We start from the raw sequence: 14,291 nt of genomic DNA, 5'->3' as shown, positions 1-14,291 counted from the left end.
TGTTATAAAGCCAGAACAACCCTCAGATTTTGCTTCTTCACACATGTCCACTTCCAATTGACTTTCCACCATGTTGTGATACAGCAGAAAAGCCCTCACCAGAAGCCCAGCAGATGCCAGCACCACACTTCTTAAACTTCCCAGCCTGCAGAACTGTGAGCTAAATAGATGTCTTTTCTTTATAAATTACCCAGTCTCAGGTATTCCATTATAGCAACACTAAATGGACTAAGACAGGAAGTGAAAAGGAATTCCACCTGCAGAATAGGAGACTTTATAAAGACTGATACCTTGAATGAATGAGGATGTGGAGAAGCAAGCACTGTCAGTCAAAAAAGAGTGAAAATGGGTCCAAGGTTTCCGAAAGGCAATATGTATCCCAATTTAAAATGTGTGTTACCTTCAGACTCAGCAATGTCCACTTCTCAAAATTTATCCTATGAAAGTAACTGGACCAGAATGAGAAAATGAATACAAAGGATATTCATTGCAATTTCACTTACCTCGTTTTTAAACTATCAGTAAGCTAAATGGTGGTTTAAAAAGAATTGGTAACATATACTACGATACAAACATATAACAGAATATGATGCAGTTATATAAAAAAGATGGTACAGCAGCGATTCTCAAGCTTTTTGATCTCAGGATCCCTTTACAATCTTAAAAATCACTGAGGACTCCAAAGAGCTTTTGTATATTGTAGGGACTATGGAGTTGTACCACTGAGATCTCCCTTCAAAGGCGCCTACTGTAAGGAACACAGTCGACTTCCACCCCCTAGCCTCTAGCCCTGGCATCTGCTGATGCACTGCAGCAAGGCCGTCTCTTTCCTGGGCTGCTTCCAGCCAATGATTGGACATGGTGGGGAACTCCAACAGGGCCATTTCTGGGACAATCAGCAAAAAGTACCAAAAGTTGATTCTTTCAAAATATGAATAAAATACACAAAACTTTGGCAAGATTGAAGGGGAGAAAAGGATAGATATGAGGAATGAAATAGAGAACCTACCTACAGATATAGTCAGAAGTTTTATAAAATCATCAGCGAGTATTACGAACCTTGGATAGAATGGGCAGTTTCAAAAAAGAAAATTGTAACTTACTAAATCTGACTCTAGAAGAAACAGTAAACTGAAGAGGCCTGTAACTACCAAAGACATTAAAAGAGAAGTTAAATATAACATTATAACAGTTGTAGGCCCTCACAGTAACCTAATCACTTTCCCTCTTTGGATAGAGAATGCCAGTGTCAGGGAACGCTTCAATAGGGTTGGAGAATTTCCACATATCTCCACCCTACTAAAGGGGCAGAAGTTCAGGGGCACAGTTAAGATGACTCAGAGAAAACGAAATTGCTCAGCCGCAGGTTAACCCTTCAGATCAATTTCTGTACCTAGGGCACTAACCTAGAAATGTCTTAAACAATGGAATGTCGCCATTCCTTCTCAACAGGAAGTGGGGGAAACATGCGATTCTTTTTCAAACAGTTTTGAAACAGTAGACAACACATATAGCTGGTGTAACAAAGCAGCTTCGAAGAGATTGAATGTGTGCGCCTTTTTACAGAACTTGGGACACACTTAATTCTGACGGCTAAAAATGATTACATGTTTGCAAGGTATTAAAACAAAACAAAACAAAAAAACAAAGAACCTGGGATGGATTCAGGACAAAAGGGTCTTAAAAATTTAACAGTGCCCGTGGGCCACAGTGTCCACAACACTCATTTTATCTGGACAAATACCAGTAGCCTTTTGTATTATGACCCACTTCTGTTACCGGGGTCGCCGGTCGCGGCCCCATGCCCGAGTTTCTGAAGCCACCGGAGCGCTGGGTGCCACAGTTCCTCCTTCCTCCTGGCAACGCCTCGGGCCGCCGCCCTCCTCGGTCCTCGCAGCGTCCCCAGCGCCCGCAGCCCTCCCTGCGCTCAGGCGGCGCCCCGGCGGCGACCCACCTCCTCGGCGTCCTGGCCCAGGGGGATGCCCAGGTTCCTGAGACCCTCCTGCAGCTCGCCGATGTCCACCACTCCGTCCCCATTGCGGTCCAGCGCCTGGAAGAGAGTCTCGTAGCGCGTCGGTGGCTCCGCTTCCTGGCAGGCCGCGGTGGGCAGCACGAAGCCCCGCAGCCAGCGCAACATGGTCGCAGAGGCGCGGGCGGCCTGGCCGAGGAAGTCACGGGAGATCGAGGGCTGCGAGGCGCGACTGGGACCAGCGCGAGGCCAGGCTGGGCGGGACGTGCGGCTCAACAGCGTTTGGGGCGCCGTCCGGTGTGCGGCTGCAGCGCGCAGGGCGCAGGAGCGGAGACCTCACCCGAGCCCGCGCGACGCGCAGGGTGTGGCCGTCCCGCCGCTGCTGAGGAGGAGCTCGCCGCGCTGGCCTCGGCGGCACTTGGCCGGGCCCGCCTCCGGAGGGCAGGAAGTGAGGGAGCTGCGAGGTGGATCTCGGGAGGGGCTGTGTGGGCCCGGGGTCGATCTCCGCCCAGTTGCCAGTCCCGCCGTCAGCAGTGCGGGTCCGAGGAGGAGGACCCCAGAGGGTCTAGGGCTGCAGCGTCAGCGCGTCAGTGGTTTGGGAGCCGGGTCTTGAAGACCGGTTACTCCACCTAAAGACCCCCCTCGGGCCAGAGCCTAGGCAGTCCGCCCAGAGCCGCTTCTCTGCCTGGAAAGTGGGCCATGGAGGGCATTGTCTCTCATGGATGTCTAACTTTTTCGTGGTTGCGCACCTGGGATGGCGATTCTGCTTTAAAAAGCCGAGAGTTAAATCCGAAAGCTTCTATTGGAGCAATTATAAAAACAAAAAGGAGAAACTCCCGGATTTGTTGCAGAAAAGACCAACAGCCATCTACGTGGGCAATGGGAAAAAGAGGGACTAGTTTGGTAGATAGCTTAGCTACGATTTGCCGTGATTAAACGTATAGAGTGTCTGCCAGCTGCGCTTATCAGAAAAAACAGCGCCCTCCTCCTTCTCAAGATGGGTGCGGTTCCGAGGTTTGGAGCTTATTACTCAGGCAAGACAGAACTTGTTACTGCCTAGCATGGAATAACGGAAGGAACATTGGACTCAACAGAGAAAGTACCCAATCCTTCAGATGTGACATAGCCTCTCCAGGTAGTCTCTCATCAGTAAAATGAGAATGTAAATATCTGCCTTCACAACAAGGTTGTATATTATGTGTGAATGGTCTTAATTATCTAAGGCGCCCATCAAATGAGATCTGGTTAATTGTAATAATTCTGTTCATTCACAGTTGCTTAAGAGAAACTATTGTTGTACTGCTGTTTGCAGGAAAGAAGACACTTCTGTACTTGTAAATTAGGCTGTCTCACATCTTCTGAATCATTACACAGAAATCAGTTGTTCCAACAGCCAGGAACTCAGACCCTGAGCTTACCTCCCCTTATATCATTTTGTATGTTTAAGACATATATGAATCTAGAATTTGTAAGTTAAGGGCTGCCTGCTTAGTAAAGTCATCTTGAAACTGATTTATCTTTTTATATTACTTCCAACTTCCAATCTTACTAAGAATCATCGCTTTCCTTTGGAACTGCCTTCAAACTTCAACAAATTTTCTATCTGTCCTTGAAAACCTCTTTTAATCCCTGCTGTGAATATTCTGTACATGAAGAGCGGTTGCTTGAATTAGTCATCTCACACTTACATGCTTTCATTTTACTTTTTTTTTTTTTTTTTTGAGACAGTCTCGCTCTGTCGCCCAGGCTGGAGTGCAGTGGTGCAATCTCGGCTCACTGCAACCTCCGCCTCCTGGGTTCAAGTGATTCTCCTGCCTCAGCCTCCTGAGTACCTGGGGCTACAGGCTATTTTACTTTTTTAAAAAAGTAATACTTAGAAACATTACCTGTCAACATATTTTCTGAGAAAATTATCTTCACACCGAAACTTTCCCTTGAGTGCTTATAGCAGTTCTATTCATAACTGTCAAGCTCAGAAACAAAATGTTCTTTAATGGGTGAACTGGTAAACAACCTGTGTTGCATTTATACAGTGAGATAGTAATTAGCAATAAAAAGGAATGAATTACTGATACCTGTCAACAATGACATTCTGGAAAAGGCAAAACTATAGGGACAAAAAGCAAATCAGTAGTTACCAGGGCCTGGGACTTGGGGGAGGGGAATTGATGACAAAAGAGCATCAGAAGGCTTATGGGGGTGATGGAACTATTTTACATCTTGCTTATTATGGTGGCAGTGGTTACACAACTGTATGTGTGTGCCAGCAGAGCTGCATACTAACATGGGTTAATTTATTCTGGGATATCTCAATAAATCTGACTTAAACATGAGTAAAATGGAACAAGAATTTTCAAAAGATCAGTGTGAAAATCAAAACGGTTTATGAATAGTTATGAAGTATGGGCCACACGCCAGAAGCATTGGTGTCACATCAGTGTTACTGTGAAAATCAAAGAGTTTATGAAGTGTAGGCCACAGATCGGCAGCATCAGTGTCACTTGGGAGCTTGTCAGAAATAATCTCAGGCCTGCCCAAGCCCACTAAATAAGAATTGCACTTATACAAGAACCCTGGATGAGCATTTCATAAAGTTAGAGAAGCACTGCTAGTATGAAACAAACCACTCGAAGTGCAACCTGTTACCTGTCTGCAACGAGTCAGACATTGAGAGGAAGGATATAGAAACTTTATAGCAATTTGATAGAGTAATTTTGTTTGTTATATCTAATAATAAAACTTGTCTTTTTAATTTCAATTTTCTAGTATTGCATTTTTACTGTATTTTACACAACTATGTCTGCAATGAATTGAGATAATACCATAAAGATAAAAGGTGTAATTTAACACTAGCAACTTCCTGCATAAGAGAAGAAATCTTTACACTGGGCGAAAGAAGGCATCCCTGCTTACTTCTACTGGCAATTCCCAAAGACCAGTGGTTCCTAGAGGCCAGTAGTAGAAACCCAGAATTCACACTTCCTTAATTCATTTCCTTGGTCAGAACAAAAGTCTAGGGTTCAGCCCAATTTAGCTACTTCTATTGTCCCCAACTTCTAGCCTTCTCATGTACTACCATTTTCCACTGGAATAACCTTCAGACTTGACCAGTTTGAGTCCTTGAAGACCTCTTTCAGCACCTACTTTGGAATCTTTTAATAATCATTCTAGATTCGGCTAGTTTTAGTTGGTAAACACATTTCTCCCTTCTATGCACTGAATCACTTACTTATTGTGTAGTGCTAATAAGACCAAAGAATCTGCCTCTCCACAAGGAGCAATTCTATTTCAAAATCCTTCAAGAATATTCAGAAAGGAAAAAAAGATCCTGGTCATTGCTCCCTCAAATTTGAGTAATCACAGCATAGGCTGTGTAACAGAATTTGATTGGTTCAGTGTAAAGCCATAACCATTACTGGAAGGATACTTTTTTTTTTTTCATTGTACTTTAAGTTCTGGGATACATGTACAGAATGTACAGGTTTGTTACATAAGTATACATGTGCCATGGTGGTTTGCTGCACCCATCAACCCGTCGCCTACATTAGGTATTTCTCCTAGTGCTATCCCTCCCCTCCCCAACCCCAACAGGCCCCGGTTTGTGATGTTCTCCTCCCTGTCCATGTGTTATTGGTCAATGCCCTCCTATGAGTGAGAACATGCGGTGTTTGGTTTTCTGTTCTTGTGCTAGTTTGCTGAGAATGATGGTTTCCAACTTCATCCATGTGCCTGCAAAGGACATGAACTCATTCTTTTTTATGGCTCCATAGTATTACATGGTGTATATGTGCCACATTTTCTTTATGCAGTCTATCATTGATGGGCATTTGGGTTGGGTCCAAGTCTTTGCTATTGTGAATAGTGGTGCAATAAATGTACATGTGCATGTGAATGATTTATAACCCTTTGGGTATATACCCAGTAATGGGATTGGTGGGTCAAATGGTATTTCTGGTTCTAGATCCTTGAGGAATCGCCACACTGCCTTCCACAATGGTGGAACTAATTTACATTCCCACCAACAGTGTAAAAGTGTTCCTATTTCCCCACATCCTCTCCAGCATCTGTTGTTTCCTGACTTTTTAAAGTTCACCATTCTGACTGGTGTGAGATGGTATCTCATTGTGGCTTTGATTTGCATTTCTCTAATGACCAGTGATGATGAGATTTTCTTCATGTGTTTGTTGGCCACATAAATGTCTTCTTTTGAGAAGTGTCTGTTCATATCTTTTGCCCACTTTTTGATGAGGTTGTTTTTTTTCTTGTAAATTTGTTTAAGTTCCTTGTAGATTCTAGATATTGGCACTTTGTCAGATGGATAGATTGTAACAATTTTCTCGCATTCTGTAGGTTGCTTATTCACTCTGATGATAGTTTATTTTGCTGTGCAGAAACTCTTTAGTTTAATTAGATCCCATTTGTCAATTTTGGCTTTTGTTGTTTTTGGTGCTTTTGGTTTTTTAGTCATGAAGCCTTTGCCCATGCCTATGTCCTGAATGGTATTGCCTAGGTTTTCTTCTAGGGTTTTTACGGTTTTAGGTCTTATGTTTAAGTCTTTAATCCATCTTGAGTTAATTTTTATATAAGGTGTAAGGAAGGGGTCCGGTTTCAATTTTCTTCCTATGGCTAGCCAATTTTCCCAACACCATCTATTAAATAGGGAATCCTTTCCCCATTGCTTTTGTCAGGTTTGTCAAAGATCAGATGGTTGTAGATGTGTAGCATTATTTGTGTGGCCTCTGTTCTGTTCCATTGGTCTATATATCTGTTTTGGTACCAGTACCATGCTGTTTTGGTTACTGTAGCCTCGTAGTATAGTTAAAAGCCAGTTAGAGTGATGCCTCCAGCTTTTCTCTTTTTGCTTAAGATTTTCTTGGCTATACAGGCTCTTTTTTGGTTCCATATCAAATTTAAAATAGTTTTTTTCTAATTCTGTGAAGAAAGTCAATGGTAACTTGATGGGATTAGCATTGAATCTATAAATTACTTTGGGCAGTATGGCCATTTTCATGATATTGATTCTTCCTATCCATGAGCATGGAATGTTTTTCCGTTTATTTGTGTCCTCTTATTTCCTTGAGCATTCATGTAGTTCTCCTTGAAGAGATCTTTCACATCCCTTGTAAGTTGCATTCCTAGGTTTGTTATTCTTTTGGTAGCAATTGTGAATGGGAGTTCACTCATGGTTTGACTCTCTGTTTCTTATTGGTGTATAGAAATGCTAGTGATTTTTGCGCATTGACTTTGTAACCTGAGGCTTTGCTTGAAGTTGCTTATCAGCTTAAGGAGTTTCTGGGCTGAGACAATGGGGTTTTCTAAATATGCAATCATGTCATCTGCAAACAGAGATAATTTGACTTCCTCTCTTCCTATTTGAATGCCCTTCATTTATTTCTCTTGCCTGATTGCCCTGGCCAGAACTTCCAATACTACGTTGAATAGGAGTGGTGAGAGAGGGCATCCTTGTCTTGTGCCAGTTGTCAAAGGGAATGCTTCCAGCTTTTGCCCATTCAGTATGATATTGACTGTGGCTTTGTCATAAATAGCTCTTATTATTTTGAGATACGTTTCATCAATACCTAGTGTATTGAGAGTTTTTAGCATGAATGGGGCGTTGAATTTTGTCGAAGGCCTTTTCTGCATCTATTGAAATAATCAGGTGGTTTTTGTCATTGGTTCTGTTTATGTGATGAATCACATTTACTGATTTCTGTATGTGGAACCAGCCTTGCATCCCAGGGATGAAGCCAACTTGATTGTGGTGAATAAGCTTTTTGATGTGCTGCTGGATTCAGTCTGCCAGTATTTTATTGAGGAGTTTTGCATTGATGTTCATCAGGGATATTGGCCTGAAATTTTCTTTCTGTGTTGTGTCTCTGCCAGGTTTTGGTATCAGTGTGATGCTGGCCTCATAAAATTAGTTAGAAACGAGTCTCTTTTTTTCTATTGTTTGGAATAGTGTCAGAAGGAATGCTACCAGCTCCTCTTTCTACCTCTGGTAGAATTAGGTTGTGAATCCATCTGGTTCTGTGCTTTTTTTTTTTAGTTGGTAGGCTATTAATTACTGCCTCAATTTCAGAACTTGTTATTGGTGGTATTCAGGAAATCGACTTCTTCCTGGCTTAGTCTTGGGAGGGTGTATGGGTCCAGGAATTTACCCATTTCTTCTACATTTTCTAGTTACTTTGCCTGGAGGTGTTTATAGTATTCTCTGATGGTAGTTTGTACTTCTGTGGGATCAGTGGTAATGTCCCCTTTATCATTTTTATTGTGTCTATTTGATTCTTCTTTCTTTTCTTCTTTATTAGTCTGGCTAGCAATCTATCTATTTTGTTAATCTTCTCAAAAAACCAGCTCCTGGATTCATTGATTTTTTTGAAGGGTTTTTCATGTCTCTATCTCCTTCAGTCCTGCTCTGATCTTGGTTATTTCTTGTCTTCTGTTAGCTTTTGAATTTGTTTGCTGTCGCTTCTCTAGTTCTTTTAATAGTGAAGTTAGGGTGTCGATTTTAGATCTTTCCCGCTTTCTCATGGGGGCATTTAGTGTTATCAATTTTCCTCTAAACACTGCTGTAGCTGTGTCCCAGAGATTCTGGTACGTTGTGTCTTCGTTCTCACTGGTTTCAAAGATGTTATTTATTTCTGCTTCAATTTTGTTATTTACCCAGGAGTCATTCAGGAGCAGGTTGTTCAGTTTCCATGTAGTTGTAAGATTTTGAGTGAGTTTCTTAATCCTGAGTTTCAATTTGCACTGTGGTCTGAGAGACTGTTTTTTATGATTTCCATTCTTTTGCATTTGGCGAGGAGTCTTTTACTTCCAATTATGTGGTCAATTTTAGGTAAGTGCTGTGTGGTGCTGAGAAGAATGTATATTCTGTTGATTTGGGGTGGAGAGTTCCGTAGATGTCTATTAGGTCTGCTTGGTCAGGAGATGAGTTCAAGTCCTGAATATCCTTGCTAATTTTCGGTCTCATTGATTGGTCTAGTATTGCCAGTGGGGTGTTAAAGTCTCCCACTATTATTGTGTGGGAGTCTGAGTCTTTTTGTAGGTCTCTAAGAAGTTGCTTTATGAATCTGTGTGCTTCTGTATTGGGTGCATATGTATTTAGGATAGTTAGCTCTTCCTGTTGCATTGATCCCTTTACCATTATGTAATGCCCTTCTTTGTCTTTTTTGATCTTTGCTGGTTTAAAGTTTGTTTTATCAGAGACTGGGATTGCAACCTCTGCTTTTTTTTTTCTTTCAATTTTCTTTGTAAATATGCCTCCATCCCATTATTTTGAGCCCATGTGTGTCTTTGCACGTGAGAAGGGTCTCCTGAAAACTGCACACCTATGGGTCTTGAATCTTTATCCAATTTGTCACTCTGTGTCTTTTAATTGGGGCATTTAGCCTATTTACATTTAAGGTTAATATTGTTATTTGTGAATCTGATCCTATTTGTTATTTGTTATTTGTGAATTTGGTCGTTTTGATGCTAGCTGGTTATTTTGCAAATTATTTGATGCAGTTTCTTCATAGTGTCAATGGTCTTCACATTTTGGTATGTTTTTGCTGTGGCTGGTACCAGTTTTTCCTTTCCATATTTAGTGATTCCTTCAGGAACTCTTGTAAGGCAGGCCTGCTGGTGACAAAAATCCCTCTGCATTTGCTTGTCTGTAAAGGATTTTATTTCTCCTTTGCTTATGAAGCTTAGTTTGGCTGGATATGAAATTCTGGGTTGAAAATTATTTTCTTTAAGAATGTTGAATATTGGCCCTCATATTCTTCAGGCTTGTGGGGTATCTGCAGAGAGATCCACTGTTAGTCTGATGGGCTTCCCTTTGTGGGTAACCTTACCTTTCTCTTTCGCTGCCCATAACATTTTTTCCTTCATTTCAACCTTGGTGAATCTGACAATTATGTGTCTTGGGGTTGCTCTTCTTGAGGAGCATCTTAGTGGTGTTCTCTTTATTTCCTGAATTTGAATGTTGGCCTCTCTTTCTAGTTTTGAGAAGTTCTTCTGGATAATATCCTCAAGTCTTGTTTTCCAAATGGTTCCATTCTCTTAATCACTTTCAGGTACACCAATCAAATGTAAGTTTGGTCTTTTCACATAGTCCCATATTTTTTGGACGTTTTGTTCATTTCTTTTCTTTCTTTTTTCTCTAGTCTTGTGTTCACACTTAATTTACTTAAGTTGATCTTCAATCTCTGATATCCTTTCTTCTGCTTGATCAGTTCAGCTATTGATACTTGTGTATGCTTCATGAAGTTCTCGTGCTGTGTTTTTCAGCTCCATCAGGTCATTTATGTTCTTCTCTAAACTGGTTATTCTAGTTAGCAGTTCCTGTAACCTTTTATCATGGTTCTTAGCTTCTTTGCATTGGGTTAGAACATGATCCTTCAGCTTGGAGGAGTTTGTTATTATCCACCTTCTGAAGTCTACTTCTGTCAATTCGTTAAACTCATTCTCCATACAGTTTTGCTCCCTTGTTGGAGAGGAGTTGTGATCCTTTTGGGGAGAAGAGGCATTCTGGTTTTTCAAATTTTCAGCATTTTTGTGCTGATTTTTTCCTCATCTTCATGGATTTATCCACCTTTGATCTTTGATGTTGGTGACCTTTGGATGGTGTTTTCGCATGGGCTTCCTTTTTGTTGATGTTGATGTTATTGCTTTCTGTTTGTTAGTTTGCCTTCTAACAGGCCCCTCTTCTGCAGGTCTGCTGGAGTTTGCTGTAGGTCCATTCCAGACCCTGTTTGCCTGGGTATCCCCAGCAGAGGCTGCAGAACAACAAAGATTACTGCCTGTTCCTTCCTCTGGAAGTTCCATCCCAGAGGGGCACCTGCCAGATGACAGCCGGAACTCTTCTCTGTGAGGTGTCTGTCGACCCCTAGTGGGAGTTGTCTCCCCGTTAGGAGGCATGGGGGTCAGGGACTCACTTGGGAAGGCAGTGTGTTCCTTAGCAGAGCTCCAGCGCTGTGCTGGGAGACCTGCTGCTCTCCTCAGAGCTGGCAGGCAGGGATGTTTCAGTCTGCTGAAGCTGCGCCCGCAGCTGCCCCTTCCCCCAAGTGCTCTGTCCCAGGGAGATGGGAGTTTTATCTATAAGCCCTTGACTGGAGCTCCTGCCTTTCTTACAGAGATGCCCTGCCCAGAGAGGAGGAATCTAGAAAGGCAGTCTCGCTACAGCTGCTTTGCCGCACTCTGGTGGGCTCCGCCCAGTTCAAACTGCCTGGTGGCTTTGTTTACACTGTGAGGAGAAAACTGTCTACTCAAACCTCAGTAATGGTGGACACCCCTCCCCGCAACAAGCTCAAGTTCCAGGTTGACTTCAGCGTACTGTGCTTGCAGTGAGAATTTCAAGCCAGTGGTTCTTAGCTTGCTGGGCTGCTTGGAAGTGGGATCTGTTGAGTAAGACCACTGACTCCCTGGCTTCAGCGCCCTTTCCAGGGGAGGAAACGGTTTGGTCTCACTGGTGTTCCAGGTGCCACTGGGTTATGAAAATAAACTCCTGCAGCTAGCTTGGCTGCCGCCCAAACGGTCACCTAGTTTTGTGCTTCAAACCCAGGCCCTAGTGGTGTAGACACCCCAGGGAATCTCCTGATGTGTAGGTTTTGAAGACCGTGGGAAAAGCATAGTATCTGGGCCGGATAGCACTGTCCCTCAGGGCACAATCCCTCAAGGCTTCCCTTGGCTAGGCAAGGGAGTTCTCCCGCCCCTTGCACTTCCCAGGTGAGGCGACACCCCACCCTGCTTCTGCTAGCCCTCCTTGTGCTGCACCGTCTAACCAGTCCCAATGAGATGAGCCAGGTACCTCAGTTGGTAATTCAAGAATCACCTGCCTTCTGTGTTGGTCTCGCTGGGAGACCAGAGCTGTTCCTATTCAGTCATCTTGCCCCACAAAAGATCTCTAGAAGGATAATTTTATGGTACAATAAATTTTGAATTTGGGTGTCCTAGTAGTCTTTAGTGAAACAATCATTTTAAGTTTTGGCTCACTTACATCACATTAAGCTAATTGGAAATTCCATCAGGTTTTCCAATTCATTTAGGAAATGGAATTCCAGGTAAAACACATTCCATCTCTTGCTCTGCCTATCTACTAACCCCATTCCATCCTCCAAAATAAATACAAGCAATTCTCAACCACAAAAATGTGGCTCTTAGTTACCGGAAAATTGCCATCATCACTAAAATATGTAAATACTTCTCATTTCAAAATAGTTGTGTTAAATTCAAACTGCCTTAAAAACCACATACCTCAGCATTTTGAAATGATTAAAGAGACTATACTAAGACTGTTTCTAGATTTTCAGAATTTAAATTATGTCCTAAAGATTGATATATCTAAAATTAAAAAATACTTTGTACTTCCAAGAATCAATAATCATGGAACTTGAATTGATATTTTACACTTATTTTTTATGTATAAAGCCCCCACATCCGTACTTTCCTTCCTTCCTTTCTTCCTTCCTTCCTCCTTCCTTCCTTACTCGTTTCTTTTTTCCTTCCTTCCTTCCTTCTTCCTTCCTTCCTCATCAGATTAAAGTCATTAGGCAGACTCGAATGAGAAAAGCTGCCCAACCAGAGTCAGAACTCAGGGCTGAGAAGGGCAACAGCCTAATAAGGCTGAGGGATTGGTTATAAACAAGGGGACTGAGCAAATAAATATGGTGAGGATATTGAGAGCTAAGTCAGAGGAGTGAGTTACAAATATGAAAAGAGTTAAGATAGAATGAATCCTATAGTGTTGGATTATAATTAGTAGTTTTGGTGTGAGATCATGGTTTTACATATTTGTAGATATAGAAATATAAAGGGATGTGTGTGTGTGTAATGTGTGTGTATGTATGTATGTACACACTTACATACACATATTTTCTACCTCTGTCCACTGACAGGGCCTAGTAGCAATGAGCACATCCAGCACCCAGATCTTTCTTTCTAAATATCACTCTCTGAAAGAAACTAGGGAACCTTGGAGAAATAGCTGATTCCAGGATAGGGAGAACAAAGGTGCAAAATAAGCTCAGAACATCTTGTTTCACCAGATAGTAAGTGCTCAAAGAATGGAGTAGTGTCAAAAGGACACAGAGTCAGCTCGAAGGGGCTCTCCCTGGAAAAACCTAAGACAATTTGCACATCAAAATAAATAATGTTAGCAGATTATATCACAGTAGATGAAACAGGAATCCATCAATCCACATGGATGTCATACAAAGGGGATAAAAGAAATTTCTTCTCTAAAGTTGAATCCCAACTAATAAATGTTAATGGAATGATGGAATTAGGATATCACCATCTGGTGATCATCATGGTAAAAGTAATTAATTCAGGCAAAAAACATCAAAAATTGCTAACATTCAGTGGGTAAGAGTTGAATAAGAAGTGTGATATTGACCTTGTTTCAAACTGTCTCAATAAAATATTATACATTACAAATGGAATAAAGCATTTATAGTGAAGAAGCTTAGCAAATACTTGCTTACTCAAATGACCAAATTTAACATCACCAGTAACAGGAAAGAAGATCCTGGGTCATGTGATAGAGAGAATATCATTTCTGTGATAGTCCCAACAAAATGCATAACATGAATCGAATCATGAGGAAACATCAGAGAAAACAAATTTGAGGATATTTTACAGAATAACCAGCCTGTAACCTTCAGATATGTAAACTCCCCAAAGATCAGGAATGACTGTGTTGTTTTGAGTTGAAGAAACTGAAGAAATCTGACAAGTAAGTGTAATAAGTTGTTGGGACATTTGGTGTGAAACGTGGATGGAATCTCTGGGTGAACATATATAGGCATTCCTTAAAGTGTGCTTGCAACTTTTTTGTCAATTAATTTTTCTTATTGTACAAACTTCTAATGCCCTTTAAAAAGCCCTCCCTAACTTCCTCAGATTGTACCACTCCTCAGGTTTGCCTGTGATATATTTTCCCCTGCAAACTGCCTCTGTGTGATCTAAACAAAACCAACCTATAATACTGTATCAGACCAGCAGTGCACTACAGCAAAAGTGGTCAAAGTGATGCTAGACTGATGGAATACCCGCCATTGTTGCCTAGTTTCATGGCCATGACTGAAGTTTATCAGGGGAACCTGCCCCCGATAGTTAACGTGGGTTCTTTTCTATTTCCCTAAGTGTCAGCTGGTTTGAGAAATAAAGGGAAAGAGTACGAGAGAGAGAAATTTTAAAGCTGGATGTCCGGGGGAGACATCACGTGTTGGCAGGTTCCATGATGCTCCCTGAGCTGTAAAACCAGCAAGTTTTCATTAGCAATTTTTAAAAGGGGAGGGAGTGTATGAATAGGGTGTGGGTCACAGAGATCACATGC

The 14,291-nt window shown here is 41.8% G+C and overlaps 1 protein-coding gene across 1 annotated transcript in view; it reads right to left on the bottom strand.

Moving 5' to 3' along the window:
• The window catches only part of SLC25A24 (solute carrier family 25 (mitochondrial carrier; phosphate carrier), member 24), a 65,036-nt gene extending 62,170 nt beyond the window's left edge, over window positions 1-2,866 (bottom strand). The window contains exon 1 of the mRNA XM_011968869.1: window positions 1,955-2,866. Within this exon, the coding sequence (XP_011824259.1) occupies window positions 1,955-2,137 (183 nt within the window). The 5' untranslated portion in view covers window positions 2,138-2,866. The remainder of the gene's footprint in view (window positions 1-1,954) is intronic.
• Window positions 2,867-14,291: the final 11,425 nt, after the last annotated feature.

Source organism: Mandrillus leucophaeus, unplaced genomic scaffold (genome assembly GCF_000951045.1).
Source record: "Mandrillus leucophaeus isolate KB7577 unplaced genomic scaffold, Mleu.le_1.0 Scaffold861, whole genome shotgun sequence".
In the NCBI taxonomy this organism is placed as follows: Eukaryota; Metazoa; Chordata; class Mammalia; order Primates; family Cercopithecidae; genus Mandrillus; species Mandrillus leucophaeus.
This window is presented reverse-complemented; position numbering and strand designations above follow the sequence as displayed.